The following is a 19,083-nucleotide window of genomic DNA, read 5'->3' on the forward strand; positions in this document are numbered from 1 at the left end:
CATTCACACACATGTATTCTATCTTGTTCCTACTGACCTTCATTCCGCTCCTCAACAATACAGATTGCTATATTTCAATTCTTAAATGAATAGAATATTCTATGGATGAGAAAAAGCAAACGAAATTGTGCTCATATATGCAGAAATTATCTGGACGATAATATAAGATTATTATTATTATTATTATTATAATTATTTTGGCATTTATAGGCTTTGCCTCTATACTGATGAACCATCCAATTATTTTTAGAACACAAAATAACACAATGTTAGCACAGCCAAATAACTTTATGATGGGGTCATTGATCTCTAATGAGATAATATGGTGGCAGCGGTGGGATTGAAAAGCCAAAGTTATGTCTGCCATGTTGCCAGATTGTTGGAAATAAAAACACAAAACCACTTTAAAAAAAAATAAATTAGGCGTGGTAATGGATGTGCTTCAGACTTGGAATGGGGTCGAGCCCCTCAGCAAACTCAGCTTCACTTAAGTTCATGTTAAACTAAATTACATGTTTCCCATGTAGAGCGGTGGCAAGGAAATTGATGTTGAATTATCATTTCAACGTTTTTTGAAAGAAAAACAAAAAAAAAAAAATTCTGAAATCATCGAAAATGTGTGACATGGCCGAGTGTGCGCCTCGCATTTAAACAACTCAACTATAGATGATGAAACAGAGCCATCTAGTAATCTTTGGGAAGGGGTCTTGAGATTTGTGCGCCATCAACCAGAATTTGCTCAAGTCCTCTGAATTTTAGGGTTAGGGTTTGCATTTTTCTTTGAGTTTGTCCTTTTCCTCCGCTCCCTTATGTACGCCTTTTTTACATTTTATTGTCTTTCTTTATTTTTCCCAAGTCCTTAAACCTTTGTTGTATTTTATTGTTGCAGATGTCCTCATTGAATTACAGTTCCCTGGTGCCACTACCTGAGAGGACTACTTAAAGGAATACGACACCCAAAACTAATATTTTTTTATATGTTACTTAATAGTAATGTCGTAACTCACCGCCAACTGCAGGTGTGCTGCTTGTAGTTGGGACCGACTGGGACTGGGACATACTAAGATGTCAGTCAGTCAGTCATTATTCAACACGCTATATCCTAACACAGGGTCACAGGGGTCTACTGGAGCCAATCCCAGCCAGCACAGGGTGCAAGGCAGGAACAAATCCCCGGGCAGGATGCCAGCCCACCGCAGGGCACATACACAGTGGTAGCGCTGCTGCCTCGCAGTAAGGAGAACTGGGTTTGCTTCCTGGGTCCTCCCTGTGTGGAGTTTGCTTGTTCTCCCCGTGTCTGCTCTGGTTTCCTCCCACAGTCCAATGACATGCAGGTTAGGTGCATTGGCGATTCTAAATTGTCCCTAGTGTGTGCTTGGTGTGTGTGTGTGTCCTGTGGTGGGTTGGCGCTCTACCTAGGGATTTGTTTCTGCCTTGTGTTGGCTGGGATTGGCTTAAGCAGAACCCCATGACCCTGTGTTAGGATACAGTGGGTTGGAAAATGGATGGATGGATGTTTAATTTCATTGTAAGGTGACCTTGAGTGCTAAAATGTATTATGATTATTATTATTATATACAGTGTCATATGAAAAAGTTTGGGAACCCCTCTCAACCTGCATAATAATTAACTCTCCTTTCAACAATAAAGATAACCGTGGTATGTCTTTCATTTCCTAGGAACATCGGAGTACTGCGTGTTTTCCCAACAAAGATTTTTAGTGACGCAGTATTTAGTTGTATGAAATTAAATCAAATGTGAAAAACTGGCTGTGCACAAATGTGGGTCCCCTTGTCATTGTGCTGATTTGAATGCCTGTCACTGCTCAATGCTGATTACTTGGTGTGATGAGCTCGTTAAGCCTTGAACTTCATAGACAGGTGTGTCCAATCAGGAGATATAAAGGTATTTAAGGTGGTCAGTTACAAGTTGTGCTTCCTTCCCTTTGACTCTCCTCTGAAGAGTGACAGCATGGGATCCTCAAAGCAACTCTCCAAAGATCTGCAAACAAAGATTGTTGAGTCTCCTGGTTTAGGGGAAGGCTACAAAAAGCCATCTCAGAGGTTTAAACTGTCAGTTTCAACTGTGAGGAATGGAATCAGGAAATGGAAGGCCACAGGCACAGTTGCTGTTAAACCCAGCAGGTCTGGCAGGTCAAGAAAAATACAGGAGCGGCTTATGAGCAGGATTGTGAGAATGGTGACAGACAACCCACAGATCACCTCCAAAGACCTGCAAGAACATCTTGCTGCAGATGGTGTATCTGGACATCGTTCTACAATTCAGCGCAATTTGCACAAAGAACAACTGTATGGCAGGGTGATGAGAAAGAAGCCCTTTCTGCACTCACACCACAAACAGAGTCGCTTGTTGTATGCCAATGCTCATTTAGACAAGCCAGATTCATTTGGGAACAAAGTGCTTTGGACTGATGAGACACAAATGGAGTTATTTGGTCAGAACAAGAAGTGCTTTGCATGGCAGAAGAAGAACACCGCATTCCAAGACAAACACCTGCTACCTACTGTCAAATTTGGTGGAGGTTCCATCATGCTGTGGGGCTGTGTGGCCAGTTCAGGGACTGGGGCCCTTGTTAAAGTCGAGGGTCGGATAAATTCAACCCAATATCAACAAATTCTTCAGGATAATGTTCAAGCATCAGTCACAAAGTTGAAGCTATGCAGGGGTTGGATATTTCAACAAGACAATGACCCAAAACACAGTTGGAAATCTACAAAGGCATTCATGCAGAGGGAGAAGTACAATGTTCTGGAATGGCCGTCACAGTCTCCTGACTTGAATATCATCGAAAATCTATGGGATGATTTGAAGCAGGCTGTCCATTAAATTGAACTGAACTGGAGAGATTTTGTATGAAGAATGGTCAACAATACCTCCATCCAGAATCAGACACTCATCAAAGGCTATAGGAGGACAGCGTCTAGAGGCTGTTAGATTTGAAAAGGAGGCTCAACTAAGTATTGATGTCATATCTCTGTTGGGGTGCCCACATTTATACACCTGTCTAATTTTGTTATGATGCCTATTGCATATTTTCTGTTAATCCAATGAACTTAATGTCATTGCTGAAATCCTACTGTTTCCATAAGGCATGTCAGATATTAAAAGGAAGTTGCTACTTTGAAAGCTCAGCTAATGAGAAACAAAAATCCAAAGAATTAAGAGGGGTTCCCAAACTTTTTCATATGACACTGTATACAGTGAAAATAAATATCCATCCATTGATTTTCCAACCCGCTATATCCTAACTACAGGGTCATGGGGGTCTGCTGGAGTCAATCCCAATCAACACAGGGCACAAGGCAGGAACCAATCCCGGGCAGGGTGCCAACGCACCGCAGGACACACACAAACACACCAAGCACACATTAGGGCTAATTTAGATTCGCCAATCCACCTAACCTGCATGTCTTTGGACTGTGGGAGGAAACCCACGCAGACACAGGGAGAACATGCAAACTCCACGCAGGGAGGACCCTGGAAGCGAACCCATGTCTCCTAACTGCGAGGCAGCAGCGCTACCACTGCGCCAACGTGCTGCCCTTGTGAAAATAAATAAATAAAAAATTATAAAGCCCCCCCCCCCCCCCCAAAATATAGGCTCTGTTGCAGCCCAACTTCTAAACAGAATGAATGAGACTCCCTCAAAAAAAGAAAAACAAATCAGGGGTCATCACTTGCTTACTGTTGTCATTTTTTTACGTATACCCAGCCACACAATCTTTCTTTCTTTCTTTCTTTCTTTCTTTCTTTCTTTCTTTCTTTCTTTCTTTCTTTCTTTCTTTCTTTCTTTCTCTCCATCGTCTCCTTCCTTCCTCCTGTCTATTCAGCCTTAAATAACCTAAAACCAGCCCATTTAATGAAACGCTTCACCAAGGCATCTCCATTCTTATCCTTGGGAGGAGGATACAATCACTTTACCCAACTCCCAACAGTGGCAAAAACGAAATCAAAACTGACGTTAACACCCTTTACGGATATTTTTATTATATTAACAACCCTGAAATCACAAGACATCCACAATAAACCCACCCTTTCCCGTCAAAACAAACCTGACACTCACGGCACCCCCTAATACCCGATCTTTTACCTACCCACACGGTCTCGCGGTACAGTATGGACACTGCACCATCTTTCCCAATCCTGTGGGAGGGAATGACTAGGAGATGATACGTGATCTTCACGTTAAGATCATGGAACACAAATAAAAGACCTGTGAGAAGCACAGCCAGCCAAAAAAATCAGTAGTGTAAAGGCACACAGCACACACAGATCCAGGGGTCTCAGTGCATATAATGTGTATAAAGGACAATACGTTATAAATTGTGGCAGTCAGCTGGGGTTCCTACCCGGCTGGGACGCCCGGGGAGACAGGAGGAGGGCTCATGCCTCCTCCAGACCACGAGGGGGCGACCGCCCTGGTTGTATTGGGGGCCACGGGTACAAGGCTTAGAAGCTCAACCCTGTAGGGGCCCGTGGTCACCGCCAGGGGGCGTCCCCGTGCCTGATGGACCCCGGACCCCAGCACTTCCGCCACACCAGGAAGTGCTGGGGGGGAAGAAGAGAGGGAACACCCGGAGTGCTTCCGGGGAGACAGCCGGCTCTTCCGCCACACTGGGGTATGTCGGGTGGAAGATTGCCAGTACACACCTGGAGCACATCCGGGTATGGATAAAAGGGGCCGCCTCCCCTCATTCGAGGCTGGAGTCGGGTGGAAGAGGACAAGGTCTGAGAAGGCAAAGTGTGGTTGGCCTGGACTTTGGGTGAGATTGGGGTTTGTGTGGCACAAGACTTTGTAAATAGTAGTGTAAATAAACGTGTGGTGGTGCAAATTAACATGTCTGCCTGTCTGTGTCTGGGGCTAGTTCCACAAAATTAAACATCGATAACTAAAAGATCGCATTAGCGCCAACAAAAGGAAATTAATCATCAGAACCAGGTGTAATTGAAAAAATAGCAGGACAAAGCGAGGCCAGAAATAAAAGGCAAAGAGCAGAAAACAACGTCTTTTCGCATTCCCATCATTCAATACACAAAACGTTGATTTACACAATGATGGACCATACGCTATGAGAATCTGTGGACCCGCAACAGTTAAAGCAACGACAAATTTAATTTCAAAGAAAACACAATTCGGTCAGGTTTATATTTATGATCACAGAGAAGTGATCACAACGTGAGCAGCAGAGACACGAAGTGGCAAAAAGGACAGCAGCTGTACAGGCTTTAAAATGATCGACGGGCAGCGAGACAACAGCAGCCCCCCCCCTTTACAACGCGAGCAGCGTTATACGTCCTGCAAGAAAGAGATTTAACCACACCCGGGGCTGGAAATAAAGGACAATTATTGTTTTTACAACGTCATGCGAGACCAGGCAGTGAGCCATCATTTAAAACAAGTCCACAGACCTCTAACCAAGCAGTTGTTGGATTGCTTTTGGCAGACACGCATCATGTGCTCAGAGCTCTTAAAACAACGACATGTGACAAGCAGAACAGGCAGCTCACCAGCAGCAAAAAGATAGCAGATGATCCGACGGCATATCCTTAGCGTGCGTTCAGCCGCCCACCCCTTCACAACACGGGCAGCATTATACGTCTGGCGAGAAAGAGATGTAAACACGCACAGAGCCGGAAATAAAGGACAAGTATTGTTTTTACAAAAGTTTTTAAAGAAAAAGTGAAAATAATGCATATGTAACATGTAATAGCAATCTCTTTAAATTATATATCCGGTAAACCAAACACGGGAGTAGGCGAGCGAAGTTAGCGGGATGGGGTTTGTGGGGGCCAGAGCCCCCTAGTGGAAAAAAAAAACAAAACCGAACGAGCACGATGTGCACAAAGCCCTCCGAGACAATACGTTTAACAAAACTCTTTGTTGTTGTTTTTTTTTATTTTTGCCTTTTCTTATAACTGTGTGCAGAGGGTGCAGACCTATAAATACCTGGGAGTGCAGCTGGATGATAAATTGGACTGGACTGCCGATACTGATGCTCTGTGTAATAAAGGACAGAGCCGACTGTACTTCCTTAGAAGGCTGGCGTCTTTCAACATCCGCAATAAGATGCTGCAGATGTTCTATCAGACGGTTGTGGCGAGCGCCCTCTTCTACACGGTGGTGTGCTGGGGAGGCAGCATAAAGAAGAGGGGCAAACTGGTGAGGAAGGCAGGCTCTATTGTACTCACGGAGCTGGACAGTTTGACATCTGTGGCAGAGCGACAGGCGCTGAGCAGACTCCTGTCAATCATTGAGAATCCACTAAACAGTGTCATCTCCAGACAGAGGAGCAGCTTCAGCGACAGACTGCTCTCACCATCCTGCTCCACTGACAGACTAAGGAGATCATTCCTCCCCCAAACTATGCGACTCTTCTATTCCACCTGGGGGGTAAACGTTAACATTTAACATTATACAAAGTTATTGTCTGTTTTTACCTGCATTTTTATTACTCTTTAATTTAATATTGTTTATGTATCAGTATGCTGCCGCTGGAGTATGTGAATTTCCCCTTGGGATTAATAAAGTATCTATCTATCTATCTATCTATCTATCTATCTATCTATCTATCTATCTATCTATCTATCTATCTATCTATCTATCTATCTATCTATCTATCTATCTATCTATCTATCTATCTATCTATCTATCTATCTATAACCCTCTCCTAGTGAAACAGGTGAATGCACGTCCCCAAAGCTTACACTGGCTTCTATTACCACCATATCCATGGCACCAGGAGGCTCGTTACCCGTGTCTGCATGAGACTCACGGTCTCACAAGTAATAATAATAATCAGCTCAGGTCAGGTTAGGCAGCATGCACTGGTACAGCACATTGTTGCACCCACCACACAAGGAAACAGTTCAGGGTCCTGGTTGACAACCACCCAGGCAGACACGAGGTCCAGTCTCACCCTCTGGAAATGACCCTCTATCTGCAGCAGTCAGTTGTTAAGTGGGAGTCCCCTTGGCCTGGTCCAGCCACTTGTGAGCCGGATCACCCTCGGGTAATCGCGCCACATGGCTGTAGTGCCGTAACTGACGTTCCCTCACAATGCAGGTTGTGTGTCTCATTCGGGACACAAAGTCACACCAGCGGTACCTAAGGATTCTCTGAAGAGATACAGGAGTCTTGGTCTCAGGTCACTGGATAGCGTCCATGTCTCACAAACAGGAAGCACCAGGACCATAAAGACTTTTGCAGAGCTATTAGGAGCACCATACACCCCTTTCTAGTGACCTCATGACCACCCATAATAATAATAATAATAAATTTTATTTACATAGGGCCTTACTCCATGTAGTTGGTAGTGATAGCTGAGAAAATAAAATTAAATGTCTACTTTCATGTTAAAGGGAGGCAAAAAAAATGATGACAACGGCAAACTGTTATGACCTTGAGAGTCCCAAAGCACAAAAGTCCCAAACAAACACTCAAAAATACCCACTGGGGGGGGGGGGGGGGGGGGGATTACTGTCAAACCCTGGCTAGAAATAATAAGAGCAAAAAAGAATCTTAATAAAATTACAATTGCTAACCCCACATGTTTATAACTGGTTGTTGCTCATGGATATCTCATTGCATATATTCTTATATGTATTCTGATTAAGGCATTTTGGAAATTCTCACTTATTTCTGGAATCCTTTGAAATTTTCAGTTGCAACCGATGTCTCCTAAGTCTGACCTGCAGATTTTAACTTGCAGGATGGAGTCTGAAATGAACAAAGCTGTTAGAACAAGCATGTGAGAAGAGTTTCTCTGTTTTGTTTTTTTGTAGCCTGAGGGTTTTTTTGGTGCGAAGGATTCATTTTAGTCGTTGGTTTCTGAATTGGCTGTTGTTTTAGTGATGTGCGTTTTTGTTACCATTTTATTTTCCTCTGTTTGGACTTCACCATTTTGGTTCCCATCCAGCGACTCTGATCTCAGTGTGATGGTATAAACATGCTGGCGATCACCCAGTGGTGAATTGAAACGGTGATTACATTTCTTTTTGATGTAGCTTTCTAACAAGTTAGTGAAGTTTGCCTTTACTGGTAAGGACCCTGCACCTGCCTAGCGACATTTTGTTCCTGGCCTTTTCCAATCATCTTCTGGAATTACATCTCCTTACAATAATCCATCCATCCATCCAACCCACTATATCCTAACTACAGGGTCACTGGGGTCTGCTGGTGCCAATCCCAGCCAACACAGGGCGCAAGGCAGGAAACAAACCCCGGGCATGGTGCCAGGCCACCGCAGGGCACACACACACACACCCACACACCAAGCACACACTAGGGACAATTTAGGATCGGCAATGCACCTAACCTGCATGTCTTTGGACTGTGGGAGGAAACCGGGAGCGCCCGGAGGAAACCCACGCAGACACGGGGAGAACATGCAAACTCCACGCAGGGAGGACCCGGGAAGCGAACCCATGTCTACTTACTGCGAGGCAGCAGCGCTACTACTGCCACCTAGTATATATCAATAACATCTGAATAATAATGGAAATAAAGAGAAAACATGCCCACAAAAATAATGACAAAAAGGGATTCAGGGATGGGATTTAGACAACACTCGACAAGGCCAACTGTTAATAAAAAAAAAAAACAAAGACAAATAGAGAAGCACCTTAGGCGGGGGGCTTCCTCTTCCTCCTGGACCTCCATGTTTGGCCGTGGCAGGTAAAAATGCAGAGACTCTGGAGATCCACGTGGGTCCGGAGGAGCTGAGTTTAGTCTTTTAATGGGGAATTCTGGCAGCTCCTCTGGTTGGCTACCAAGGTCTTCCACTGACAGACTTTCAGGTTCACTTTCAGTGTTGAATGTCGAAATCTGGGAATCTTAAAAAAAATAAAGAAATAAACATGAAATTGACACATAGATACACAAACTTAAAACACACAGTGGTCTTCTTTTTATTTGCATGTCTAATAATGTGTAGTGAAAGATGAATTAATCACCAACCTTAACAAAAGTATATGTATGTCTGTGCAACTATGCATCTGTCCAACTGCTATGTCTATGTCATTCCAACAGATGGTGCATCACAAACATTTGTAGTAAATAAATGCATTACATTTGTCATTTCAAACAAATTATGCATCAAAAATATTTTCACTGCTTTTATGAATCCCATACCAAATGGCATATAACAGAAACATGTTTGTATTGGTCATTCCAACAGTTGGTGTTTCACAAACATTTGTATTAATAAAATGCATTGCACTTCTAATTTTAACAAATGTTGCATCACAGACATTAACTTTGCTTTTATGAATCCCATGTCAAATGGCATGTCATAGAAACATATTTGCACTTCTAATTTCAACAGAGGGCCCATCACAAACATTAAAAATCCCATACCAATTGGTATATAACAGAGACATATGTATGGCATTTGTCATTCCAACAGATGGCACATCACAAACATTTGTAATAATTAAATGCATGGCATTTGTCATTCAAACACACGGTGCATCTCAAACATCTGTAGTAAATGAAAGCATGGCATTTATCATTCCAACAGATGGCACATCACAAGCATGTGTAGTAATTAAATGCATGGCATTTGTCATTCCAACACACCGTGCATCTCAAAGATCTGTATTAATTAAAAGCATGACATTTTTCATTTTCACAGATGGCGCATCACCAACATTTGCAGTAATAAAATGTGTTGCATTTGTCATTTCAAACAAATTATGCATCAAAACATTTGCATTGCTTTTATGAATCCCATACCAAATGTCATATAAAAGAAACATGTCTGCATTTGTCATTCCAACATACGGTGTTTCACAGACATTTGTAGTAATAACATGCATTGCACTTCTAATTTTAAAAAATGCTGCAACACAGACATTAACATTACTTTTATGAATCCCATGTCAAATGGCATATCATTGAAACATATCTGTACTTATAATTCCAACAGATGGCACATCACAAACATTACAAATCCCATACCAATTGGCATACAACAGAGACATATGCATTGCACTTAGCATTCCAACGGATTCAACATCACAAACATTTGTAGTTTTGCATTTTATTACTACAAATGATTGTGATGCACCATCTGTTGGCGTATCTGGCAGGCATGGAAGGGTGGTGGGGGAGGAAATTGTCCACCAAGGATCAGTGCTGGGCTTCTCTGGACATGTTGTGCTTAAAAAAGCTCCTCGCTAGACCCCATCATCTTGTCCAATGGTCTCTCTTATCAGTGCAATGCCGATGTTATGTAGCTGTGCCTGTCATTCTCTCCAAAGGACCACACAAAATACCACACACATGCTGGAATCTCATCCTCGATGAAGAAGCACCATCTGCAGTTCATCCTGGTAAAGGTGGACCTTCTTGGGATCTGTGTAATTCAGCACTTCATCTCTGTTTCACTTGGTTCTTTCTGACTAACACTCGCCAAGTGGTGATCGATGACCTAATGTCCTTCACTGACCGCGTTGCAATGGTCTCATATATTCACTCTGTACAGTCATGGCCATAGGTTTTGAGAATGACCCAAGTGTTGGTTTTCACAAACTTTGCTGCTTCAGTGTTTTCAATCTTTTTGTCAGATGTTTCTATGGTGTACTGAAGTAGAATTACAAGCATTTCAGAAGTTTCAAAGGCTTTGATTGACAATGACATGAAGTTTATTTAAAGAGTCAGATATTTGCAGTGTTGGCCCTTCTTTCTTTTTCAAGACCTCTGCAGTTCCCCCTGGCAGGCTGGCAATCAACTTCTGGGCCAAATCCTGATTGATGGCAGCCCATTCTTGCATAATAAATACTTGGAGTTTGTCAGAATTGGTGGGTTTTTGTTTGTCCACCTGCCTCTTGAGGATTGACCACAAGTTCTCAATGGGGAGTTTCCTGGCCATGGACCCCAAATTTTGATGTTTTGTTCCCCGAGACACTTAGTTCTCACTTTTGCCTTATGGCCCGGTTCTCCATCGTGCTGGATTGTTCTTTGTTGGTCACCAAACTGTTCTTGGATGGTTGGGAGAAGTTGCTCTTGGAGGATGTTTTGGTCCCATTCTTTATTCATGGATGGTGTGAGTGAGTGAGTCCACTATCTTGGCTGACGTGAATGGTCTCAGGATGCTTTACTGTTGACCTGACACAGGACTGATGGTAGTGCCGCTCACCTTTTGTTTTTTCCAGATGCCCCAAACAATTGGAAAGGGGATTCATCAGAGAAAATGACTTGACCCCAGCAGTCCTCAGCAGTATCAGCCTGTCCCTGATGGCTTCTTTGCTGCCCTTCTTGACACCCACCAGGCCATCCTCCAAAAGTCTTCACCTCACTCACACCTGCCTGCTGCCATTCCTGAGCCAGCTCTGCACTGCTGATGCCCACAGCTCAATTAACTTTAGAAGACGCTCCTGGCGCTTGCTGGACTTTCTTGGGCGCCCTGAAGCCTTCTTCACAACACTTCCCAACCACAATCTGCATGAGAGACTTGTCCTCGTCGACACTCTCACCCGCGTTAATGAGAGGATCACTGAAGTGACATCAGCAGGTCCTTTGGTGGCAGGGTGAACATGCAGTGGTTTTTTGGGATGAACTTCATTTTCATGGCAAAGAGGGTCTTGCAATTAACTGCAATGCATTTGGCCATTCTTTAGAACATTCTGGAGTAGATGCAAATTGCCATCATAAAAACGGTGAGGCCACAATTCACACGGGCTCACCATTTGGACAATAGATGACTGGAAAAATGTCGCCTGGTCAGATGAGTCTCAATTTCTGCTGTGACATTCGGATGAAGGGGTCAACAACATGAAAGCAGGGATCCATCCTGCCTGGTATCAACTGTTCAGGCTGGTGCTGATGGTGGTGGGATGATGTCTGTGATATTTTCTTGGCACACTTTGGGCCCTTTAGTACCAATTGAGCTTTGTTTAAGTACCACAGAGTACCTAAGTGCTGTTGCTGACTGTGTCTATCCCTTTGTGCCCGCAGTGTGCCCATCTTCTGATGGCTCCTTCCAGCAGGATAACGCGCCATGTCACAAAGGTCAGATCATCTCAAACTGATTTCTTGAACATGACAATGAGTTCACTGGCCTTCACAGTCACCAGGGGCCTCATGCATAACACTGTGCATAGAATTCACAATATAACATGGCGTAAAGACAAAAGCAGAAATGTTTGTACGCCACAAAAAAATCCAGATGCATAAATCTGCGCATTCTCCAACTTCCACGTTCTTCCGCTACATAAATCCCAGTCAGCGTGAAAAGTAACGCACGTGCACGCGCCTGTTGCCACTCCCCAAACTCCTCCCAGAATTCCGTCTCTTTGAATATGCAAATCAATATAAATAGCCCTTAAGCTCAGAGTTCTGTGAAAAGGCAATGGCAAAAACACGGGGGAAATAAAAGAATTTCAGCGAATACCAAGTGGAGGCAAAGAAAAACGTACTGTTTGTTGGTTGGGAGAAAGTGTGTGGTACCCGGCTGGGGTTCATGCCTGGCCGGGATGCCCAGGAGGACCGGAGGAGGGCTTGTGCCTCCTCCAGAACACGAGGGGGCGTTCTCCCTGGTTGCTGTGGGGGCCATGGGTACAGAGCTTGGAAACTCTACCCTATAGGGGCCCGTGGTCCCGATGCCTTGGGAGCCCTGGACCTCAGCACTTCCGCCACATCCGGAAGTGCTGGGGAGAAGAGGATTGGGGACACCCGGAGGACTTCCGGATACACCACCAGAGCTTCCGTCACACAGGAGTGTGGCTACAGAAGCTCCTTGGGATGCACCTGGAGTCCATCCGGGGGTGTATAAAAGGGGCCGCCTCCCTCCAGTCAGGGGCAAGAGTCGGGTGGAAGAGGACGAAGCTTGGTGAAGAGGAGTGGAGGCGGACCAAAGACTGTGAGAAGGCATTGTGTTGTGGCCAAGGACTTAAGGGGTGATTGGTGCTGCGGCACTGGGTTTGTGCACTTCAATGGCTGTAAATAATGTAAATAAACGTGTGTTGGGTGGAAACATCTTGTCTACCTGTCTGTGTCCGGGCTGTTCCCCACAAGTGGTATAAACAACAAAAGGAAGTTGATCGAGTGACATAGCGTGTCGGAGAAAGTCGATAGCTCAAGTTCACAAAGTCGCACAGTGCCCGAAATAAAAAAGAAGTTGTCGGCGTGAAAAGGGGAGTCGTAGCCCACCGTCTGTGTGTCATATGAAAGCTTATTAGGGTACAGAGAAAAAAAAAAATAGGCACACAGTGAGAAAAAAGCACGAAATGTCAACTTTAATCTCGAAATTTCCACTTTAATCACGCAGTTTATTTTGACATTAAAGTAGAACATCATAAACTTCATCTTTAAATCGTTTAATTTACTATTTCTCAAATCCCATCGTAACTTAAGTAGCACATTAAATGCTTTGTTTTGTATTTGATCTTCTATGTGCTCTGTGTGTGTGAATCACTACGTGCTCTTCCTCCGACAGGACACAGAATCCATTACATTCGTAATATTACAGCTCTCTGAATAATTAAAATAATGAGATGTATACGGGATATCATTTTCAAGATTATAGGAGTTAAAGCGGGTTATTAAACATGGGAACACGGTGGCGCAGTGATAGTGACGAGCTGGCATCCTGTTCAGTGATTGTTCCTGCCTCACGCAAGATGCTTGCTGTGCCGTACGCCACCTTCGCTGAAATAATCTATTGCAGCAGTACTGTCTCTTTCAAACGTACTAACCTCCAATTCCTGTCCTTCTTTTTCTTTCTCCAAATACACAATCGCCACACAATCAGCTCTGTAAAAGATGTGAAGCCATCTGTAAGCTGAGAACGCCGATTCTTCAAAACGTTTAAGGAACATTGAAATATCTTTGTAGTACGTGTTTAATTATTCTATCAATCTATCCTTTCAGTGTCGTGCCAGCACCAGCAAGAATACAACGCGAGGCAGGAACAATCCGTGAACTAGCTAGTGCTGCGCCACCGTGTCCTCACATGTTTAATTATTAACAATTGTGAAAAGGACTCAGTATAGTGCCCAACCTGGCACAGACTTACACAGAGGCACGTGTAAAAGCACAAGAAGACTTTATCTTTCTTCAGCTGGAGGGCACGTCTTCCCCGTGAACTCTCCAGCCACAACACAATCCCAAGCACAGTAAGAAACAGATTTCACAACCCTTCTTCTGGCACCACCACTCCTCCCAGGGAACCTTGTCCTCTTCCTCCCGATTCTGGCACTGAGCGATGGTTGCCGGTCCTTTTTATAGCCCACCCGGAAGTGCTCCAGGTGCTTGATCACCTGTTCTTGATTGCACTTCCGGGTGGGGCTGTAGAGTTGTCCAGGCTGGCTCCGGGATCCCCACAGGGTTGTGGAGAACTCCATCTCCCATGGAACCCTGCAGGAAACTGAGGCACCATCGGCAGCCAGGGAGGATGCCACCAAGCATCCCAGGGGAGGTACTGAGGAGCCCATGGCTGCTCCCCCGGAACATAAGTAGAAGGGCATGGGACCCGGTCGCCCGCCACACAATATAGATTATTTAAATGATGTTAACATTTTATCAGTATAATATAATAAACATTGTGGCACCCGGACGGGGCTCATGCCCGGCCGGGACGCCCAGGAAGACAGGAGGAGGGCTCATTCCTCCTCCAGACCGCGAGGGGGCATCCACCCTGGTTGTATTGGGGGCCACGGGTACAGGGCTTGGAAGCCCAACCCTGTAGAGGCCCCGTGGTCACCGCCAGGGGGCGTCCCCCTGCCTGAAGGACCCTGGACCCCAGTACTTCCGACACACCAGGAAGTGCTGGGGGAAAGAAGAGAGGGAACACCCGGAGTGCTTCCGGGAGGACAGCCGGCATTTCCACCACACTGGGGCATGTCCGCGGGATTGCCGGTGCACACCTGGAACACATCCGGGTATGGATAAAAGGGGCCGCCTACCTTCATTTGAGGCTGGAGCATGGGGTGGAAGTAGGACAAGGTGCTAGAAAGAGAGAAGGAGGCAGTCCGAAGAGGCAGAGTGGTTGGCCTGGACTTTGGGGAAGATTGGGGTTTGTGGCACAGTAATTGTACATAGGTATTGTAAATAAACGTGTGTTGAGAGAAATAAGCGTGTCTGCCTGTCTGTGTCCGAGCCAGTCTCCACAACATATTTTGCTGCATTTCATCTTAAAAATGATATCGTCATCATATGTAAATATGCGCTTTATAAAGTGGCTCAGGTTGTGCGATATTATAACTGTAATGCAAGTTTACAGTGGGGTGATTGTACTAATAAGTCCAAACAGTTCTACTTGTCTTCACTTGATGGACTGATTGAGCGCGTTTAGAGCTCTTGGGATGAAACTGTTTCTGAACCACGAGGTCCGTACAGGAAAGGCTGTGAAGCGTTTGCCGCATGAGAGCAGTTCAAATAGACTGTGTGCATGGCTTAGGCAGCGTGTGCTTGATGCTGTATCCCGATAATTATCTTTCTGATCAGCTGCTGTAGATCTGTGATTCCCCACTTAGATACAGTGATATAAATACTCGGAGTGATGCAGTGAGAGTAATATGGAAAAAGATGATCCGCTGTGGCAACACCTAATGGGAGCAGCTGACAGAAGAAGAAGAAGGTGCAGTGAGAGTAACAACGCTAAAGCAGCTATGGTATTTGGAATAGTTTGGCCATTCTGTGGACCATTATATTGTTACAGGTTAATTACAATCAGATGCCTTAAATTAATAAACAATATGTGGTTAATTTCAGTGTATTTATAGAGCCGCGTCAGGGATGTGGAGCTAAAAAAGAAAGGGAAACCACACAGGAACAGTAACACTGCTTTGACGCTGGGTGCTGCCAGTCTGCAAAACCTAGCAGAGAACTTGCGTATGCCAGTGTTTTAGCTAGCGTGGAAATGTGTGTGGCTTTACACCAAGTTTAGGTTTTATACATGGCGATTTGAGCGTGGAAATGGCCGTACGCAACATTTTTGTGATACGGACCGTTTATACAGGAGGCCCCATATCTCAATCCAGTAGAGCTCCTTTGGGATGTGGTGGAAAAGGTGATTCGCATCATGGATGTGCTACCGACTAATCTTCAGCAACTGTATGAAGTTATCAGGTCAAAATGGACCACAATTCCTGAGGAATGTTTCCGGCAACTTGTTGAATCAACGGCATGAAGAATTACTGCACTTCTGAAGGCAAAAGGGGGTCTAACCGTGTGCTTGCAAGGTGTACCTAATAAAGTGGCCAGTAAGTGTATAAAAATTTAAAAAGACAACAAAAATGTTACATAAGCAGAAATGACAGTTGAACCAGGCATAACATCGCTCCTGCAGCATAACATCCATCCATCCATCCATTTTCCAACCCGCTGAATCCGAACACAGGGTCACGGGGGTCTGCTGGAGCCAATCCCAGCCAACACAGGGCACAAGGCAGGAACCAATCCCAGGCAGGGTGCCAACCCACCGCAGTCTATCTATCTATCTATCTATCTATCTATCTATCTATCTATCTATCTATCTATCTATCTATCTATCTATCTATCTATCTATCTATCTATCTATCTATCTATCTATCTATCTATCTATCTATCTATCTATCATAGTGCCTTTCCTATCTATCTATCTATCTTCCTATCTATCTATCTATCTATCTATCTATCTATCTATCTATCTATCTATCTATCTATCTATCTATCTATCCAGTCATCCATTTTCCAACCCGCTGAAATCCGAACACAGGGTCACTGGGGTCTGCTGGAGCCAATCCCAGCCAACACAGGGCACAAGGCAGGAACCAATCCCGGGCAGGGTGCCAACCCACTGCAGGCAGCATAACATGATAGCTGTAATCCCGGTGAACCGACAAGAGATTTTAAAAAAAGGCAAACCGGGAGGGAGACACGAAACAGAAAAAAAAAAGGGTCAAAACCCAGGAATATCAAAACGATCCGAAACAACAAAGCCAAAGCGCCGGCGGACAATCGAGGTTTATAGAAGAACAAAGCGATAGTCGGGAGCTGGAAGGGTTCATTCTTATCTAAGGAATTCACAGGGAAGGTGTGTTAGCCGCAGCTCGGATAAAGATACGGTGAAGACGTTTTAAACTCGATGCTGCGGGGGCCTTGCTAATGCCTCCTAATGTCGGAGTCAAAGCTACCCAGGCCACGGGAACAAAACCGCGGTGCTCCTAAAAACACACGATGGCCACCAGAGTGGAATAACAATACACAATATCAAATGACTCAAAAAAGGTGTCAAACGTGAGAAAACAAAATGATAGTACAATTGAAAACAATAATAATAATAATAATAAGAAGAAGAAGAAGAAGAAGGAGAAGACCAAATAAATTATAAAAAAAAAATGACAAAGCATAAGGATAGAAATAAACTCCCCACACTTTGAAATCCCTTAAACATCGTAACATCTGCCACCCAGAACTGGAATACGTGGATTCAGAATTACTGGATATTTATAAAAATGGAAGCGTGATGTAGTGAACGTGGAGGGTGACATATTAAATATTTTTTAAACGTGGGGTGGTTTAGCGCTGAGGGACTGACTGGACTGCACGAGGATGCGGATTTCGTCTCCAGGACCCACCGTGGTGCCTCACTTCGCTCACTGAGGTAGAGACACTGCACGGACGCGCATGTTTCTAAATAACATTACTGGATTATGTCATCCCAGCGTGAATGTGTTATTTATTGCACCTCATTAACATAACAATGCCTGTAATGTACAATCTGCATGTTTGAAGAACGAAAACAAAGGCACAGCCATGAATTCCACTTCCGCCTGCTGCCTTTTGATGTCCGACTTCTGGCACCGTGAAAGTCGCCTTTAATCATTGGAAATTCTTGCTGATAATTAACTAAAGACGAATACCAATGGGCATATGGAGACCCTGCAAAGTCCTTCTGTGAAGTGCTCCCCCACCCCTCCCCCAAGTGGTTTGAAGTAAAAATAAAACAACAATAAGAAACAAAAATATCCAATGTCCAGATCTTGAAGAACGGAGACGCATCCTGCCCAGATGGTGGGACAATTTGTAACGACAGCTTTGCTTTTTTGTTTTGCTGCCAGCGACGTGCAGCTGAGGACCAGCTTGTGGGGTGCGTGGCAGGTCTTCATCATGATCTTGCGTTTTTTGATGTCTCAGGCTCATGATTCCAGTCGTTTTTTCCAGTCGTCGCTTATGTTTTAGGCTGTTTTTATTCACTGTGCCACCATTTTGTATTTCACCTTCAGTCGCAGTTGCCACCATTTTGTGCCCCTTTCTTTCATGCGTGGTGGACTGCTGGGGCACTTACCTAGCAGGGATGCCTGGGGGATGAGAAGACCGGGAGAGAGGCAATACCTCCGCCGGGACACGAGAGGGCGCATGGACGATTCCAGAGCCTGGTGTGGCGGAAGTGCTGCAGGAAGATCATCAAGGAGCACCTGGAGTACATATAAAAGGGGCCGCTTCACTCCGTTCTGGGGGACAGAGCTTACATTCGAATGGAGGAGTAGAGGTGGCAGAAGAGAAAAAGAGTAAGGTGTGTAAGGTTACTGTGTGCTGAATTGGAGAAGAAAAGAAAATAAAAGTGTGAGATTCGTAAGCATGCCTCTTGTGTCTGTCTGTGTCGGGTTGGGTGGCTGGCACGCCCCCTACAGGTGTCACACATGGCTGCAGTCATGTTATTTAGGTTATACCGGTGTGGACGGCAGGGGGCACATCAGCTCCCCATACACCCGACACACAGTCTCGGACACAAGTTTAAAAGCAAAAAGAGTCTTTATTGTGGGAAACTCTTCCTCAGGTAAGCATTTCCCACCACCAATGCACACTCTCCGATATTTTGTCTTCTCTTTCTCTCTGCCACGGCTTCCTCTGCCCCCCCAGAAATCTTCAACTTCCGTCCTCCCGGCTCATCCATGTGTGGCAGGCAGTGCCTTTTATCCAATCCCAGGGATATGAAGCTACAGCTCCAAAGCACTTCCGGGTGAGGATGGAGCCCTACAGAATAGGGTCTCCCAAATCCCACATCTCCTCTCAGGACTACAACACCCAGCATGCCTTGTGGGGGTCCGAGCCTGGGTTTGCTGCCATCTAGTGTCCAG

The 19,083-nt window shown here is 44.8% G+C and overlaps 1 protein-coding gene across 1 annotated transcript in view; it reads right to left on the reverse strand.

Annotated features, from left to right (window-relative positions):
- LOC127529165 (uncharacterized) overlaps positions 1-19,083 on the reverse strand; it is a 120,404-nt gene that overhangs the window by 21,250 nt on the left and 80,071 nt on the right. Inside the window, exon 5 of the mRNA XM_051931980.1 lies at positions 8,643-8,853. Within this exon, the coding sequence (XP_051787940.1) occupies positions 8,643-8,853 (211 nt within the window). The remainder of the gene's footprint in view (positions 1-8,642; positions 8,854-19,083) is intronic.

The sequence above is a fragment of the Erpetoichthys calabaricus genome, chromosome 9 (assembly GCF_900747795.2).
Source record: "Erpetoichthys calabaricus chromosome 9, fErpCal1.3, whole genome shotgun sequence".
Classification (NCBI taxonomy): domain Eukaryota; kingdom Metazoa; phylum Chordata; class Cladistia; order Polypteriformes; family Polypteridae; genus Erpetoichthys; species Erpetoichthys calabaricus.